Source organism: Phyllostomus hastatus, unplaced genomic scaffold (assembly GCF_019186645.2).
Source record: "Phyllostomus hastatus isolate PE091 unplaced genomic scaffold, TTU_PhHast_1.1 phas_contig_254, whole genome shotgun sequence".
Classification (NCBI taxonomy): domain Eukaryota; kingdom Metazoa; phylum Chordata; class Mammalia; order Chiroptera; family Phyllostomidae; genus Phyllostomus; species Phyllostomus hastatus.
This window is the reverse complement of record NW_025333810.1, coordinates 7,360,298-7,377,108: the sequence shown is the minus strand read 5'-3', so window position 1 is coordinate 7,377,108 and position 16,811 is coordinate 7,360,298. Positions and strand designations below refer to the sequence as shown.

The 16,811-nt window shown below is 42.3% G+C and overlaps 1 protein-coding gene across 1 annotated transcript in view; it reads right to left on the bottom strand.

Annotated features, from left to right (window-relative positions):
• Nucleotides 1-16,811, bottom strand: part of CAMK4 (calcium/calmodulin dependent protein kinase IV) — a 192,732-nt gene that overhangs the window by 5,455 nt on the left and 170,466 nt on the right. Inside the window, exons 9-10 of the mRNA XM_045837963.1 lie at nucleotides 4,609-4,684; nucleotides 144-270 (exon numbers count right to left, since the gene is read on the bottom strand). Coding sequence (XP_045693919.1) covers nucleotides 144-270; nucleotides 4,609-4,684 — 203 coding nt within the window. The remainder of the gene's footprint in view (nucleotides 1-143; nucleotides 271-4,608; nucleotides 4,685-16,811) is intronic.

The window sequence follows — 16,811 nt, the reverse complement described above, 5'->3', positions numbered from 1 at the left end:
GCTAATGTATTAGTTTTCTTTGTTTTATTAAAATATAACTATAAATATATCAAGGGGGACAAAAATAAAAAATAGCACTGCCCATTAATTAGCTAAAAATGAATGTGAGGGATTTTATTTCATTTTGTTTTTGTCATACTTACCAAGTCCTTGGCATTTAGAGACACTTCATCCCACCAGGGGGAGATAAAGTAATATTCACAATTCAGAATTCTCCTGAACATGAACTGATCGCCTCTTTCATCATAGAATGGTTCAAATCCACAAAGTCTAGAGGGACAAAAGATAGGAAATAAAATGTCTTTAAGAGGCTAAGTGTGTTTCACCAATTTTTCTGTGGAAATCCGAGGCTGCCCTTCCTCACAGCTTCCTGTGATGGGTGCAACTCTGTTCAGAACGGGTGTGAAATCACCTCACTGAAGCTCAGTCTGGAGTGCGTAAACACACAGTCGTGTCGTCAGGAACTCGGGACAGACACAAAACTGATTCAGGACTTCTAAAAACTGTTATCATAACATTAGTAATTATATCACAGAAAACAATATCAACAGCTAACATTATCATAGGCATATGGTAATTAGACTTTCCATGGCTTTTTCCACCAGGAATTGAGAAGACAGAGATCGATTAGCATTCCAATTTACCACAAAGTAGAAGAATTAGGGTTTAAAGAATAAAGAGATTAAAAGGTGGAAAGAAGGGACTTTTCGGTCATTTTTATTCAGCCCTATTCACTGAATTCTTACTTATAAACGTGTAAAGTATTAGATTTTTATCCCATTCCAGTTTGGATTTCAGAGTGAACAAAAATAGGAGCAACAATGACTGTCAGAGAATGGCCTTTAAAACTTCATACAGTGAACTGACAGATGCAACCAACAGAGATGAGAAGCCCAGAGATCCCTCCGTCTTCGGTGTGACACTCATTTATGTATATCGCACAGATGTTTCACTGTGTTCTCCTTCGTGTTCCACAACAGGGTCAGCATAAAAATAAATGGGAAAAGTGGGGAAAAGTGGCAGAGGACCACCTGTGGCATCCTAGAGCCAGAGAGGGAAGGTGAGTTCCTGGTCTAGGACCACCACGCCTTCACTGTTTCTAGATGGGTGGAGGGTCTGAAATCACTAAGAACCAAAAGGAACCTATTTTTTTAAGAAGTCTCTGCCAGGGCATGTGTTGCACTTGACAAAGAATGTGTGGGGGTTGTGGTGGTGGTGGAGACTGATTAAGTTAAAAACATTTTCCCAAATTCTTTCTACAAGCTGGCCAGGTTGATGCAGAGCAGGAAATGTTTAAGGGTATCCTAATGTAGTGGGTTTCTAGGAAGAAGCCATTTCTCATGTCTTTTTGCTTAGGAAATGCCCCTTGGGGACAGGCTTTGTCATTTTCAAATATCCTGGAGCGGGCCAGGAAAAGGCAAGGTCAGGTGCTCAGAGGCCCAGGCCAGCACATCCTCTCTGTCCCAATGTGGTGTCCGCCTACAGGGTCTTGCTCCAGCATCAGGAGAGAAGGGAGTGCATGTCCACACCTGGACAAGCAGGCCACTCAGCCTCACCGGGCCCTCCTGTGCCCCCCACAACACTAGAGAAATATAGCCTGCTGCTGGTTAGGCATGGAGAGATTAGCCGACTTTCCAGCTTTAGTTTAGGGAACTCTCGTGTTTTCCCTTCTGGAAATCGAGGAAGAAAAGTGACAGTTCAGAAGGTACGGTACTCAAATGCCTTTCTTTCATTTCAATCATTTTGGCACATGTGTGTATTGGTGATAGAGGTAATGAGTTTGTCATGTCAGCCTGGAATGCCAAAAATGGGAGAGATGTGACACACAGCAGACTGTGTACACACACATTCACACACAGAGAACAGAAACCCTTCGGCAATGGAAATATTTGAATGCCAACAAGGACAGTTTAGGCGGGTATTAGGATTACACGGGCCCAAAGTGCGAATGTGTAATACAACGTGGCTCCGGGCCACCGGGCGACTGCGGTGCTGAAAGCTTGAAGGAGAGACTGCGAATCTCCGACGTTATCTGACTGACTCTGATGGGAGCACTGAAGCAGTTGCTTTTGTCTGTGGGGACAGAGGGGTCAGGTGTCAAAGGTAGAGGGACCAGAATTCCTGTGAGAAACAGCAAAATGGCCTTCATTTCCAGTCTACTGCTGTGCTCAGAAATAGCAAGATGATAACACAAAATGAATGGCCTGGTGGAACTTTCAATAACACTCCGTAATACAGGAGATGCATATGTCCGAGGGCACATTCCACTGAAGAAAATGTTCCAGCAAACCTTGCCTGGTAGACTTCATCAATTATTAATGAACTACAGATTGCATAAAAAGTCCTGAGCCACCCCTCGGCCCCGGCAATGGGCAAGGAGACACCTGACTGGGGCAAGGCGGACAAGCCGTTCTTCCTTCATCCAGCTCGATGCCTGTGTAGGTGGCCAGAGCTATTCCATGCCTGGGGCACATTTAATAAAAAAAGTTCCCCAGGCTGACAGAGGTTAGGCCAGACCAGAACTATTAAGGAGTATTAGTTATATGCAGCATTGTTATTTTCATTCTGGGTGTCCTGCTGCTTACTTTCAAACACCACCTGTTAATTAATGACCTTAAGTAAACTGTGGGGAAAGAGCTTGATAGATTTTTAAACTTATTTTCAGGGCTATAATAAGATGTATCTCAAATGATCACATATTTTTCTATTCATTTTCCCATGTCAGTGACCATATCATGGAGTTTTATTCATTCCATATTTCACTTTTACAGGGTGAATGTCAGGTAATTTCCTATCTCTACCTCTCTGAGTTCCTACACCACTTTAATGTTCTAAACTCTCCCATAACTTTTCAATGCAGAATTGTAATTAGTGGGCACATTTATATTTTAGGGACAAATCTGAATCATTATTTGTGTAGTTCAGCTTTTCACTTCACATCACTATGTATGATATGTCACCCACATACTTTCCCCAGTACGACAGTGATCTCAAATATAAGCTGAAGGAATTCTATGATGTGGCCTTGGGAATCCATTTCAATGAATAAAATTCTTAGTGTGGCAAACAAAAATTACCTAACAGTTTGCACTTTCATAAGGAAAAAAGAATGGTTCTTTACCTCTCAAAATCTTCTGAAGCTTTAATACATTCAGGAAACACAAGGAATTGATCACTGAAAATATCTTTTGATGTTACATAATAGCAGATGGCTATTTCATGGTTTGCTTGTTGAACCATCTGTCTTGGCTACTGACCAAAGTATATACTCAGAGTTTACTAACTAGGTGGGGGTCCTACCCCAGTTACCCCATGCCTAGCCATATTACCTAAGCACTGAAATTTCTAAGATTACTATTAAATTTCAAAAACAAAGCCCTCTTTCTTCCACAGACTGAACTGTTTCCCCTTCCCAATTCATATGTTAAAGCTTTAGCCCACACTGTGATGGCTTTTGGAGAAGAGGCTTTGGTAGGGAATTAGGGTGAAAGGAGATCACCAGGGTGGAATCTCATGATGGGATTAGTAGCCGGTTAAAGAGAGACTCCAGGGAGCTAGCTTCCTCTTCCGGCCAGGCGTGAACATAGTGGAAGGTGGATCCCTACAAATCAGGAAGAAAACTCTCACCAGAACTCAACCTACTGGCACCCTCACCTAGGACTTCCAGCCTCCTGAGCAGTGAGAAATTAATTTCTGTCTTTAAGCCACCCAGACTGTGGCATTTTGTTCTGGCAGCCTGAGCTGACGAATAGCATGTTCTTTTACACCCTTTGAAATCTCTTTACAGGTTTGCATATTACAGGTTCTGACAATTAGCCTAGCAGCTACCTCTAAATGGCAACCAAATTTCCTTGTTTAAATTCTGGAACTCATTGATAGCTTGCTTTTTCAGTTGTTCCAGCCATCTCCCTCCCTAGACACTCTCCCATCATTCTTGCTTATTTCCTTGTGTTCGTCTACAGTTCCACCCTCTCTCTGGTGAGTTCCCAGCAACCCCTTGTTTATTAGTAGTCAGGAGCTCAGGAATAGAACTGGGGACATCAGAGGGTGAGAGATTTAGCTCATGTTTTTTTCAACCACAGAAAATGTTTCTCTGAGTTTAGGGTATTAAACTTGAGGTACTTGAGATAGGAAACAAAATTGATAGCCAAAATGCATTTAAAGTATTCCTGATAAGAAATGTACCAGTTTGGGATTGCTTACATGACTAAACAGCCATTTGCCCTTTAAAAAGGACTAATACCCTAATTATTTTGAAGAGATGCAAATAAGTAAAATAAGAGCATTTTTAATAGGTGAACATGAGTTTTAGATTTATTATTATCATTAAATATGAGTTGTTCCCCAAATCTGCTGTGCATTGCACAGCAGAGTGAGACACAGAAATGCCCTGGACAGAAGTTCTAGCCCCCCAAAAATTACAGAATGGAAGGCAATGCTCATCTTCAGAAAATTCTATCATTAACCTTATTTAGTATGTCATAGAAAATCATGAAAAGTCAAAAAGTACTCTTGCCTTGTGTGAGGACTACTATGATCACCTATGATTAGGAGAAAATATCACAGTAAAGCCAAACAGTCTGCATTAGGGTGCTTTCCTTCACTTACAGGATGTAGGTGATTATTCCCACTGACCACATGTCCACCTCAGGTCCATAGGCGCAGCCTCTAAGAATCTCAGGTGCTGCAGGAAGAGGAACAATTATGTTAAACCGGCGTTTAAGGTCAACACATATGTTTTAATAACAAGTCATGGGGAGGAAATGAATTTATCAACATCAACTTTAGAACAGTTTTATTAACCAATCTTCTCTCCCCAAACCACGGAATGGGGCCACAGAGTCTTACGGCTATTTTAATGGGAGAGATTACAGTCTCTCTGTTTGGAATGCATAAAAATAAAACTATTAACTTTAATATCCTGCATCAGAACATTGTGATAATGCTCAAATAAGAGAGAGAGAGCTCTACCTCTGCTACAAAAGATCCCTTACTTCAAAGGAAGCTTTGTATATAGAAAAGAAAGAAAGGAAAGCTTAGTATAATAAGGGAACACAGACACAATTATGCTACCTTGGGAACCAAGATCTGCTTGGAGCACAGCATTCATGAGTGTGTGTGTTTGGCAGAGGACCGGCCAGAGACCAGGGCAGATGGTGAGGAGGACTGGAAACGCACGAGTGCTGAAAGGTTGGAACATGAGCCAGAAGGGGCCCTGGCATATGCCCCTGTGTGGCACTGAGAGCTACACATAGGTCCCCAGAGAGCAGCTGTCCCAGTGAGTCTGGGATTATGAGCTGAGAAGGGAGGACTTCTCAGTGTGTAATGAGGCTGCTCCTATTAGCTCTGCCCACATCGTGAAAGAGGAAGGCATACTCAACTGCAAACCAGCCCTGTAGTATAGAATAGTGAAGAGTTCTTTCATGTTTTTATTACTGTGGAGCTGTGAAAATGGAGAGTTCACTGAGTCCAATCGTTTGCCCTGAGGATGGCAGGTGTGTTGTTGGTTTGCCTTACTAACGAAGGAAGAAAAGATGTGAGAGCTCTGCCATCTGCGCAGAGATAGCACTCAGGACTATAGCCCAGAATGGATTTTTTTCTGGAACAAAGGTGCTGTAGGTGTCAGTGGGGTCCCTGGAGAAGGACCTGATTGATGGATGCTGAGGACTCCTTGAGGGACACCGTGGGGATGGGGTCCTCCTCCTCCTTGTAGCTGAGGACAGGAAAGCCAGTGAGCTGCATCCCTGTCCATGGAGGCTGGAAATGTCATACTGTCACAGTGAGGTCCAGAAGGAAGCTGTCCTCATGGGACTCTGCATTTAACTCATAGGAGGAAATATTCCCACACCACCTGCTTCTCCCCATCCTTTCCCCATCGGGATATTCTCGTTCCCATGGGAACTGCGCCACATAAACTATAGGAGAGGAAGCATCGACACGGTGAGATGGGAGTGTGAGGCACAGCACTCCAAGCAGCATCCAGCATGGTGCACCCTTTAAGGAATCGCATCTGGGGCCAAGTCGTTTTTCTCATCCTTAAACAAACTATTCCTAGAAAAATTCCCTTTTAAGTTTTAATTAACATAATTAAGAAAAATGCACTCTCAGTGCCAACACTATTCACTGTGTCAGGTTGGCTTTTATTTCCCAGAGCAATCTGTACCCCACAGACGGTGCCTTTGGGCCCCAGCAGCCCCAACACTGAACTCCCACTCACAAAGGCTTTGCACAGCGTAGTGCATCAGACACTCAAGTCAGGCTGCCACTGGCACGAGGGCTCCTACTGCCTGTCTTTGCCTCTGAGAGCTGTCCCAGTTGGGGAGCTGTAAGGCACCCGCACATGGAGTGGCTTCCTGGCTCCCGTCTTCACAGCAGCGAAGGGCTACCAAGTCCCACACTGCCATTTAACCATGAATAGTGACATACGTAAGGGAGAGTCTTTTCCATTTTCTAGGTCTTGGTTTTCACCTCTAAAATCTAAGTAAATTGGGCTGGCTATTTCTGAGTTTACTTTGAGTTTTGACCTGCAAGCTACTGTGATACTGGTAAAGGGAGTCGCTGATCGTCTTCGGAGCAAGAGGAGAGGTCAAGCTCTCTACCCACAGAACCTGCTGCACTCCCATTCTGTAGCCCCCTCAACCCTGCCCCGGCCAGGATGCCTCCTGCATCTGCTGCTCTGTGGGCACCTTTCCTGTTGGCTCTGGTGAGACCTTCCCCGCATCCTGTGTGGTCTAGAGATCAGCACATTGTCACAAAGGTCAGGTGTTTTCTCTGGCCATTCTTCATAGCTCCCAGGCCCATAGTTCCCCCAAAAGTGAATACCATGGAACAGAATTCTTTTCGAATCTACTTTATAGGGTGTCAAGATTTCTCATATGACCTGGTAATATCTGATCTCTCCTCAAGCACTGGTGCAAACTTACTTTCCAGAGGCAATTTACTTCTTTGTAAGTATTATGCTGCAATGCGAGTAGACTGGTGTGAAAAGCTAAACTCTCCATCACGAGGCTAACTGAGACAAAAGGAATATAGAATGTTTTTTGTCCATAATGAATTTCTCATAAAAATATTTTTAAAGGGGGATTTATAATACTTATTAATCATAATAAAAACTTTGGGTGGAACAAACTCAAAAAACCTAGACACAATTAGATAACATTCATACTATCTTGTTATATTTTCAATTACTAGTTAATGTGAACTTGACTTCAGAGCCAGAAGAACACACTCTTGTAATTTATCTGAACCCTTTCCAAGAGTCAAAGCTTTTCTAGAACACATTTTAGGCTCTGGAACACTAGAGCTTTAAGTCTCTTAGGTTTCAAATGTTCTTGCAGGTGATTCTACAAATTTGTGATTTTCTTAGAATGAGAAATAGTTGACTACTTCCAATTTAGTTCAAGAAAAGATATCAACTGGTCCACTTTTTAATGCTATAAGCACATCTGGTTATCCTTCATATCATCTCCGACCTCACTGCCAAAACAAACAAACAAACAAACAAAATGGAGGGAGGAAATAATTTCAAAGTGTAACACGGTTTTTTAGAATGAATTTAAAATAATCTAGAGTCATCTTTTCTGAAATAGTCAATAATAACTTACTGATTTTCCTGGCTATCTTTTAAGTGGATCCAAATTTTCTCCCACTTCCACAGTTACCTTGCTGTTTGTGGCGCAGCCCACTGGGCGCCAAATCCTGCAGAGCTCCCAGGACAAAACAGGCTCCAGCCTCCAATGCAGAGTGGTTTTGGTAGATGGCTTTGAGATTGCCAAGATACCAGGCATACGTTTTTAAAAAGCAATTTTAACTGAACATAAAATTATATAAAAATTCTAACTCTAATTATAATATTTATTCAGCAATACATCACTGAGACCTCACAATGCTGATTTTTTTTATAAGACCATGGTACAATCACAATATCTAGAGATTGAGGGTCCATCTAGAGATAGGAGTGAATATTGATTTATTAAAGAAAATTACTGTAACCAGTTCTAGAAATGATCTCAAATAAAAAGAATCAGGTATGGCCTATGACACATAGGGATGATCAGTGCTAGGTTTTCCCTCTTTTTCTGAAGCCCTAGAAGAAAAATAGAGGATGGTTTTGGTCCTTGATTGTACCTTCATTTTGTCGATGCCCTAGATAAGCTTCATGATCCCTTCCCGCCTATTCAGTTAGAACTACAGAGTGGCATTCTTTATCAGAGAACTTTTTCAAACTACTGTTAACTGTTTTGAGAGAGACAAATCAAAGAGAGACTAAGGTGAATGAAATCAACAAGTTCATTCATTCACTCATATTGCTGAATAAATTATGGATGACTTATTTAGTGCCTGCTGTATGACAGACAGTGTATTAGGTGGTGCTGGGGGAAGTTAATAACAGGGAGTTAAAGAGAACAAGTCTTTGCCATCACAGAGCTTACAATGCGGTGGGGGAGGCAGATGTTGATCAAGAAAATCACATGAAGAAATGCAAGGTGGTGATGGGAAGAGCTTGTAGGGAGACTGTCTCTGACAGAAGGTTGACTTAGTCAGAATGAGAAAGCAGTTTAATCTGAGGTGTAAAGGACCTAGGAAAGTTATCTAGGCAAAAGTAGAGAGGGTGGTGGTTGGGGAAAGAGAAAGAAGAGGTTCCGGGTGGAGAAAGCTCACATGAAGAGACGTTGTGGCAGGGAGGCGCGAGGGGCACTTAGAGACCCGGGAGAAGTCAGTGTGGCTGGTGCACAGCCGGGTGTGTGTGGTGGGGCCCAGGTGTGATGAGTGCCCGGTGGAAAGGTTGAGGCCAGGCTACAGGTTCCAGTAGGTCAGGGTCCTTGTTTGTTTTTAAATTCTTCTCTGTGTTTTCATTTTATCGATCCAAAGCATACGGGGAAAATCTATTTTCATCTGAAAGCCTGAATCTGTCTTTACTCTTACAGGGAGAAAACAACTCTGTGGGACTTGTTTCACTGTAGAGGCTTGTCTTGCATTTGGAGATTCTTGGGGCCACAAAAATCCATTGGCATTCAGCACAGCATCTAGAAGTCTCTCTAAACTTGGCCTCTGGAGCATAGAAACATGGAACAGATGGGCAGCTGTAAGAGGTGAAGGGGGAGGTGGGGATTGATGAAAGAAGGGGAAGGGATTGGTCAAAGAACATACATGAAGGATCCATGGACGTGGACAATGGTGTGGAGATTGACTGTGGGGTTAGAAATGGGGAAAGGAGGAAAATTGGGACAACTGTAATGGCATAAACAATACAATATTTTAAAAAATAAACTTGACCTCTGGGGAGTGAGCAGTGTGAAAGGAGGAGGGAGAGGGATTTAACTGCTGGAAGCAGAAGAGCAGTGCCTGGAGATTCTCTGCCCCTTCCCTGTTCCTAACTTGGCCTAGGAAACCAGAGAAGGATGCACCCAGGGCAGCCTCCTACAGGCAGCAGAGCACCCACAGAGGGGCAGATTATGTTACAATGTTGCATACATTCAGCAAGTACAGGGCACACCTTTCAAACTTTGTCAACTACAATATTTGCTATACAGCGGAGAAGAGAGGCAATGTCCACTGCAATGTGCAAAGTGTTATGACAAAGCTGTGGATCAGACTGGGATACAGTTGAGATGTTTCCAGAGGGGGGTGCCTCTGGCTAGGAGCAGCCTTGTCTGTTCGCTTCCCACAATGACTCTCAGATTTCTACCAATTCCATGCACGCCATGCTTGAAAGGGTGAGAAGGGCTGAGGAGACTTTGAGGATGCTGTCACTTTGGTTATCTGTGACTTGTTAGTGTGGATCAAGAAAAAGTTTTAAGGATGTTTTAAAACACAAATGAATGTTTTATGTTCTAACTCATCCTTTCCATTCTCCTCGGCTCTCTTGGTCTTCTACACTGTATCAGTCAGTCCACCTCTCACTTACTATTTTTTATTTGACCTGTTAAAGAAGGTTTTCTGGGCCACATGCATTCTGTGATATCTCTTTTTCTATAAATCTTATAAATGGGTGAAGAAAGACCTCAGGACAGCACAGGAGTAGTAACTGTTGAAAAGGTGCCTTTCCATGTTTGTGGGATGAGGCGGGTTATAAATAAATAAGCCTCATAAACAAATAAACTCAACTCATCCTGATGTTAACACAACATAAGGATGTCTTTTGTACATGGAGATACAAACATAAAGTAATGGAAATGGACTGAGTTTGGAATTCAAACTCTACGCTTGACAAATACTGTTTTTCTCTAAATGGACAGAGAATCTTACTGATAACTATCAGTATTAATTCCTTTGAAACTTTTTATTTTATTTTATTCATTTTTTTTTGTAGCAACATTCTAAAATGGAACATTTTGCAGGGTGTTCAGAGCCCAAATAATATATTTTAAGCAAGTCTTCTACCCACTTGCCATCAATCAGCACGTCCTTTTGACCTCTTCCCCTCACATCATTCCGCCCGCACCCATGCAGCGACAGAGCTGAGCCTTGCAGAACTGTGGATTCTCTGGCATGGTTGGTTCTGCACTTAAAATAGTCACTCACAGTTACAAAGCCCTGGGCACAGAGTATGATTTATGGTATAGAGAGCTAGAAGCTAAGGATTAGCAGGGCCTTAAAAAGGCTGTTTCCGAACCACAGGGAACAGGAGAAGTGAGGAGATGATATTGGTAAGAACCTCTTTAGACTCGATTTTATCAGCCATCTCAGGCCAAATTATATTTGGTTAGCTTTGATTTCACTAAGTGGTTGCCAGAATCCTCAACTTACATAGACAGCTTTTGTGCTAATATTTAGAAACCACACACCATCCATCTGGCTGGGTGATACAAAAATGAGCAGGACTCTCTTTCCCTTCCCTTGTTGATAGCCCTGAGTCCTGAGAGATGAGTCAGTCAGCTTTGGTGGCCATTCTCCTACCCAGGGAGGCAGCCTCTCCTACTGCCGACAGCTTTAGGTCTTGAAATACTGTTTTGTATATTGAGCTCCAAATCTGTGCCTCACAGCCTTCATTCACAATTCCTAATTGTGACCTGTGGAGCTTCCTCTACTATTTGATATCTATGAATATCAAATGTGGTTTCTCCCTCTCTCTCTGGCCTCCTAATGGTATTGCCCAGGGATCCATCTGAGTTGTTTCCTTTCTGCCTGGGCAGTTTCATGACTTTAAATGGCCTATACAGATTATGCCCACATTTATATCAAAAGTCATGTCTGCACTCCCAGTCTTCAAACATGCACACCCTTCTGCGCACATGTCATCTCCCCTCGGATATCTGCCGGGCATCTCAAAATCAACAAGGTCTAACCTGTTGCTCCAAAAGTCTTCCCCATCTTGGTAAATGTTAACTCTATCCCTCCAGTCGGATCTCTGATCCCCTCTCCTACCTACTGTTCCCGCCTCGTCACTGCACTCCAACCAACCAGCCTCCTCGCTGGACCTTAAGGACTCCAGGGTGCTCCTGCCTCAGGGTTGGTGTGCTCTGTCCCCTCGGCCTGGAATGTTCTTCCCCTGGATATCCACATGGCTGGTTCTTTCTCTCAGTTCATTCAAGTCTTTGTTGTTGGATTTCCTCTTCTGTGAAGCCTTCCCTGATCACTCTGCTTAAATTGCAACCCAGGCTCTTAACACTTCCTATTCTTTCCCAACTCTATATTCTCCCATTGAAATCATCACCTTTTTCCATCTAATTAACACATTCATTTTGTTTATTATTTGTCTTCTTCCACTAAAATGTACTCTTAAACAGAAGAGTTTTGCTCCCCCCCGCCCACTGTTATATTTCTAGCATCTAGAACACTGCTTGGTGAGTAATAGGAGTTCAATAAATCTTTATTAAATTAAAAAGGGCCAAACACCTACACAACTGAATTTCCACAGAATACACATTGTTTGGGTCAGTATCATACCAATGCAAAGGCTTCAAGCTATTCATTTTCCTTTAGACTTAAAACTCCCAAGACAACTTAAAATAAGCCTACATTTAATCTGCAGAGTCCTGTCCTCTGCAAGGTCAACAGTAAGTGAGCTCTGGCCTTCCCCACTGTCCTGCATCTGTCCCCAGCTCCCCCCGCCTCCTTTTTCTTTCACCTGGCACTTATTCATTTGGACCGGGCACTGCAAGCATGCCCCTGGGACAGTCATATGACGGCTTGGAGACACTGCCTCTCTCAGGGACAAAGAAGGGCTGTGGTCGGGAACAGGAGCTGGATCTGGGCACCCCTGACTGCCTGCTTAGCCTCCTCTTTCTTCCTCTCACCTCCCTGCCCCCTTCCTGTCGTCAGCAGCTCCCACGGGTCCCTGGTGTGCACACCAGCCTGTCAAACAGAATGTTACAGAAAGTGCAGCTGACATTTCACTATGTGTTTAATTCTTCCAGTTTTGAAAAAGTTGATAGTAAAAAGAAAGTCATCACTGGGGGTGTTTAATTAATTCTAAGGTAAGATTGTCCCTTGTGTGATTTGATTGTCAATGTAATTTGATGGCTTGTATTTTACCTTAGCTTTTTAGTCCCCTAAAAAGGCACAAAATACATCTTTTATGAAACTATTCTGAATGCTTATATTTTATATTTACTTTTATTTCTTTTAAAATATTCCTTAATTTTTCATATTAGTGAGTGTTCCTGTGGTAGAAATCTCTTCTGCCTCACTGTAGGTTGTTGAAAATTTTCTTTAATTTTGGTTATTTCTGCCAAAATAATAGGTTATTTCTTTAAAATATTACAGTGTGGCAACCACATGGAATTATCACTGTAATAACAAGACTGGCAAAAACCAAGTGAAAATGAATTCTTGGCAGCACCGGACTCTGAAAATAGAATTTGAATAGACAGGTAGAAATATGAAATATCAATACACATTTTAATTAATTACACTTATGAATGAATTAAATGATTGATATTAGAAATATATTTTATAATCTAACCCATCACCATATTAGTTCCTTTTCTACTCTAACAGCTTGTATGTACAATTGGTCCTTGAAGAACATGGGTGTGAATTACACTGGCCCCAAAAATACAGTACTATAAATGTATTTACTTTTTCTTATGACTTTCTTAATAACATTTTCTCTTCTCTAGCTTACTTTATTATAAGAATATAGTATGTAATACATGCATAAAATATGTTAACAGTTTGTGTGGTTGGTAAGGCTTCCCATCAATAGCAGATTATTTATAGTTAAGTTTTGGTGGAGTCAAAAGTTTTACACAGATTTTTGATTGTGGGGGGTAGATACCCTTAGGCCCCAAGAGTTCAAGGGTCAGCTATACTTCTTTCCTGTAATTGGCAGGTGTAAGTTTGAACACCCACTGACTTTAAGCCTTAAACACCTAAACTAAGACATTTTGGTAGTAATATCACATGGTTGCATTGTAGCACGTTTATCAGGAGTCACGGTGTGACAGATGTTTTTTTAAACCAATTTCTTTTTCCAACAGCAAGATGTAGAGAATTTCTTTCATTTTTTAAATTATGTTTTACTGATTATGTTATTACCATTGTCCTGATTTTGCCCCCTGCGGGCCCCTCCACCCAGCATCCCCTGACTCCCTCAGGCAGTCCTCATCCCTTTGTTCATGTCCATGGGTCATGAGTTCTTTGGCTGCTCCATTTCCTGTACCACACATATGGTACATCCCCATGGCTATTCTGTAACTACTTATTTGCCCTTCTTAATCCCCTCACCTCTTCACCCATTCTCCCACACTCCCCTCGCATCTGGCAACCATCAAAATGCTCTCTGTATCCATGGTTCTGTCTCTGTTTTTCTTGTTTGCTTAGTTTGTTTTTTAGATTCAATTGTTGATAGATATGTATTTATTGCCACTTTATTATTCACAGTTTTGATCTTCTTTTTCTTAAATAAAACCCTTTAACATTTCATGGTTTGCTGGTGATAAACTTCTTTAGTTTTTTCTTGTCTAAGAAGCTTTTATTTGCCTTTTGATTCTAAATGATAGCTTTGCTGAGTTCAGCAGTCTTGGCTGTAGGTCTCTGCTTTTCATGACTTAGAATATTTCTTGCCAATCCCTTCTAGTCTGCAGAGTTTCTTTTGAGAAACCAGCTGCTTTTAAAATTCTTTAACACTTATCTTTAACATTTGGCATTTTAATTATGATGTATCTTGGTGTGGGCCTCTTTGCATCCAACTTGATTGGGACTCTCTGTGCTTCTTGGACTTGCATGTCTATCTCCTTCACCAAATTAGGGCAGTTTTCTTTCACTATTTTTTCAAATAGATTTCCGATTTCTTGCTCTTTCTCTTCTCCTTGTGGCACCCCTATAATGCGAATGTTGGACTGTTTGAAGTTTTCCCAGAGGCTGCATATACTATCCTCATATTTTTTGCATTCTTTTTTCTTCTTGTTGATATGATTGGTTGTTTTTTGTTTCCTTATGTTCCAAATCATTGATTTGATTAATAGTTTTACCTACTCTACTGCTGTTTCCTTGTAAACTGTTCTTTGTTTCAATTAGTATATCCTTCACTTCTTACTGGAGCTTTTTTATGCTGCTGAAGTCCTCACTAAGTCCCTTGAGCATCCTTATAAACAATGTTTTGAACTCTGCATCTGATAGATTGCTTATCTCCATTTTGTTTACCTCTTTTTCTGGAGTTTTGATCTATTCTTTCATTTGGGCCATGTTTCTTTGTCTCCTTGTTTTGGCAGCCTCCCTGTGTTTGTTTCTGTGCATTAGGTAGGGGATACTTTGACTCTGTGTCTTGGTAGTGTGGCCTAATGCAGTAGGTGTCCTACAGGAAAACAGCCTCCCCTATCACCCAAGCTGTGTACTCAAGGTGTGCCCTTCATGTGAGCTAAGTACACCTTCCTCTTGTAGTTGAGCCTTGATTGCTCTTGGCAGATCAATGGGAAGGATTTATCCAGGCCAGTCAGCTACAAGGACTAGCCGTGATCACTGACCACCACCCTCTGCCCCCTGTGGAGAATTAGCTGTGCGGGGCCAGTGTGGTGGTGCTCTGATGTGGTCTGTAGCTGTCCACTGGGTGCACAGGCCCTGGGGTTTCCCATGTGTTATAGGGCAAGGTCAGCTCCCACTTGTGTTTTTCCTGGGGCCATACTGCCTGGGCTATAAAGCAATCTGAGATGGCTGCTACTAGTGCTGGTCTTGGAGATTCCCAGGTGAAGCCAAGCTGTGAATCTAGACTGGCTGCTGCTAGTGCTGGGCCTGAGGCTCACTGAAGCCAGCTGTTGCTTGTTTGATAGGATTTAGGAAGTTGTGAAGCATGAGCCAAGACCAGCCATTTGTATGGAAAAGCAGCTTCGGTGGGCCTGTAAGTTCGGTGGGGCAGATTCTTGGGGGATCTCCAGGGCAGGGCAAACAGTGTTAGCCAGGTTGATGGAGTCTCAGATATGGCACCAACTTGCCAGCCCTTGGCTCTGTGTGTGTGTGTGTGTGTGTGTGTGTGTGTGTGTGTGTGTTGTGGGGGGAGGTTCAGAAAAGGGATAATGGCCTCTGCTCACCTTGATCTCAGACATTTGAGTTTCTCTTTTATGCTCCTGGTGCCTTTCAAGCTGTTATCCTTTTCCTGGAGCTCAGACGGAGTAAGTCTGAGTAGGTGAGTTTGTTTGTGGGTTCTTTAAGAGGAACTGCTTGAGGCTCCAGAAGTTTACCGACTCAATCCCCACTGGTTTTGCAGCCAGAGGTTGTGGGGATTGATCTTCCTGGCATTGGAACCCAGGGCTGGGGGGCCTGGTGTGGGGCTGGGACTTCTCACTGCTGAGATATCCTTCTGGAATTTTTATCCACCATAGGTGGATGTGGGACCAGCCCATTCCACTTCTGCATCCCCTCCTACCGGTCTGGGTGGATGTGGTTTCTTTAAATCTGTAGTTGTCAGACTTCCATTCAAATCAATTTCTGATGGTTCTCAGTGATGGTTGTTCCATAATATTTTAGTTGTAATCTGGATGTGGTTGTGGGAGGAGGTGAGCCATGTCTGCCTATACTGCTATCATGACCAGAAGTCGAGAATTTCTCTCATGTTGAATTCTACATGGACTATTTCAGAAACTAGTCATTGATTTCATTTAGCTGGGTCACACATTTTAATTTTCTAGTCTGGAGTTTCATTTCAACTGGGCACATTTCCCAGGAAATAATATTTGCTTAAACATACAGCAGCTGTGATTTTATTTTGAGATTTACTTATAGGAGAACCCTCTGGTATTAAAAGCCTAGGGCAAAGGGTTTAATGAATGAGATCGAATGGGTGGCTTTTCCTTATTTTATTTCTTGATGAATCACTTAAACATCCACTTTCCAGTGTACATAAGGATAACTGACCTAGGATATAATCTCTCTTATAAGCAAGGAAACAAGCTCACACCTTCTTCCCTCTCCATCAGTTATATGGGCTTCAGACACTTTAAGTTAAACATAAAGTCTGAGTGTAAAATCATGTGTCCTGCAGAGGACAGTGATTCTCACCAGCCTTATACTTGGATCTCATTTTCAACTCATCTATAAATGGACAGTTTCCTCCCCAGCTAAGTATCTCACAAGGACACACACCAAAGTGATGATGGTACTTATGTGTGGTGAGGGGAGAAAGGGCGAGAACTGAGGGTGGGCCTCACAGTGGACTTTAGCCTTGTCCATAAAGGATCTGGTGGTAAGACAGATAAACAGAAATAGTCATCATTATATTAAATTTAAAAAAATTCAGTACTCTGCATCTTTACTCTGTTCTAGGTAATCCACTTCCTTTGCCCTGATGTTACTATGCCTTGTTTTGCCCTAAGCTTTTCCAGTTGGTCTGTGTTACTATACGCAGGTATATTTTTAAAATCCTGCCCCCTCAT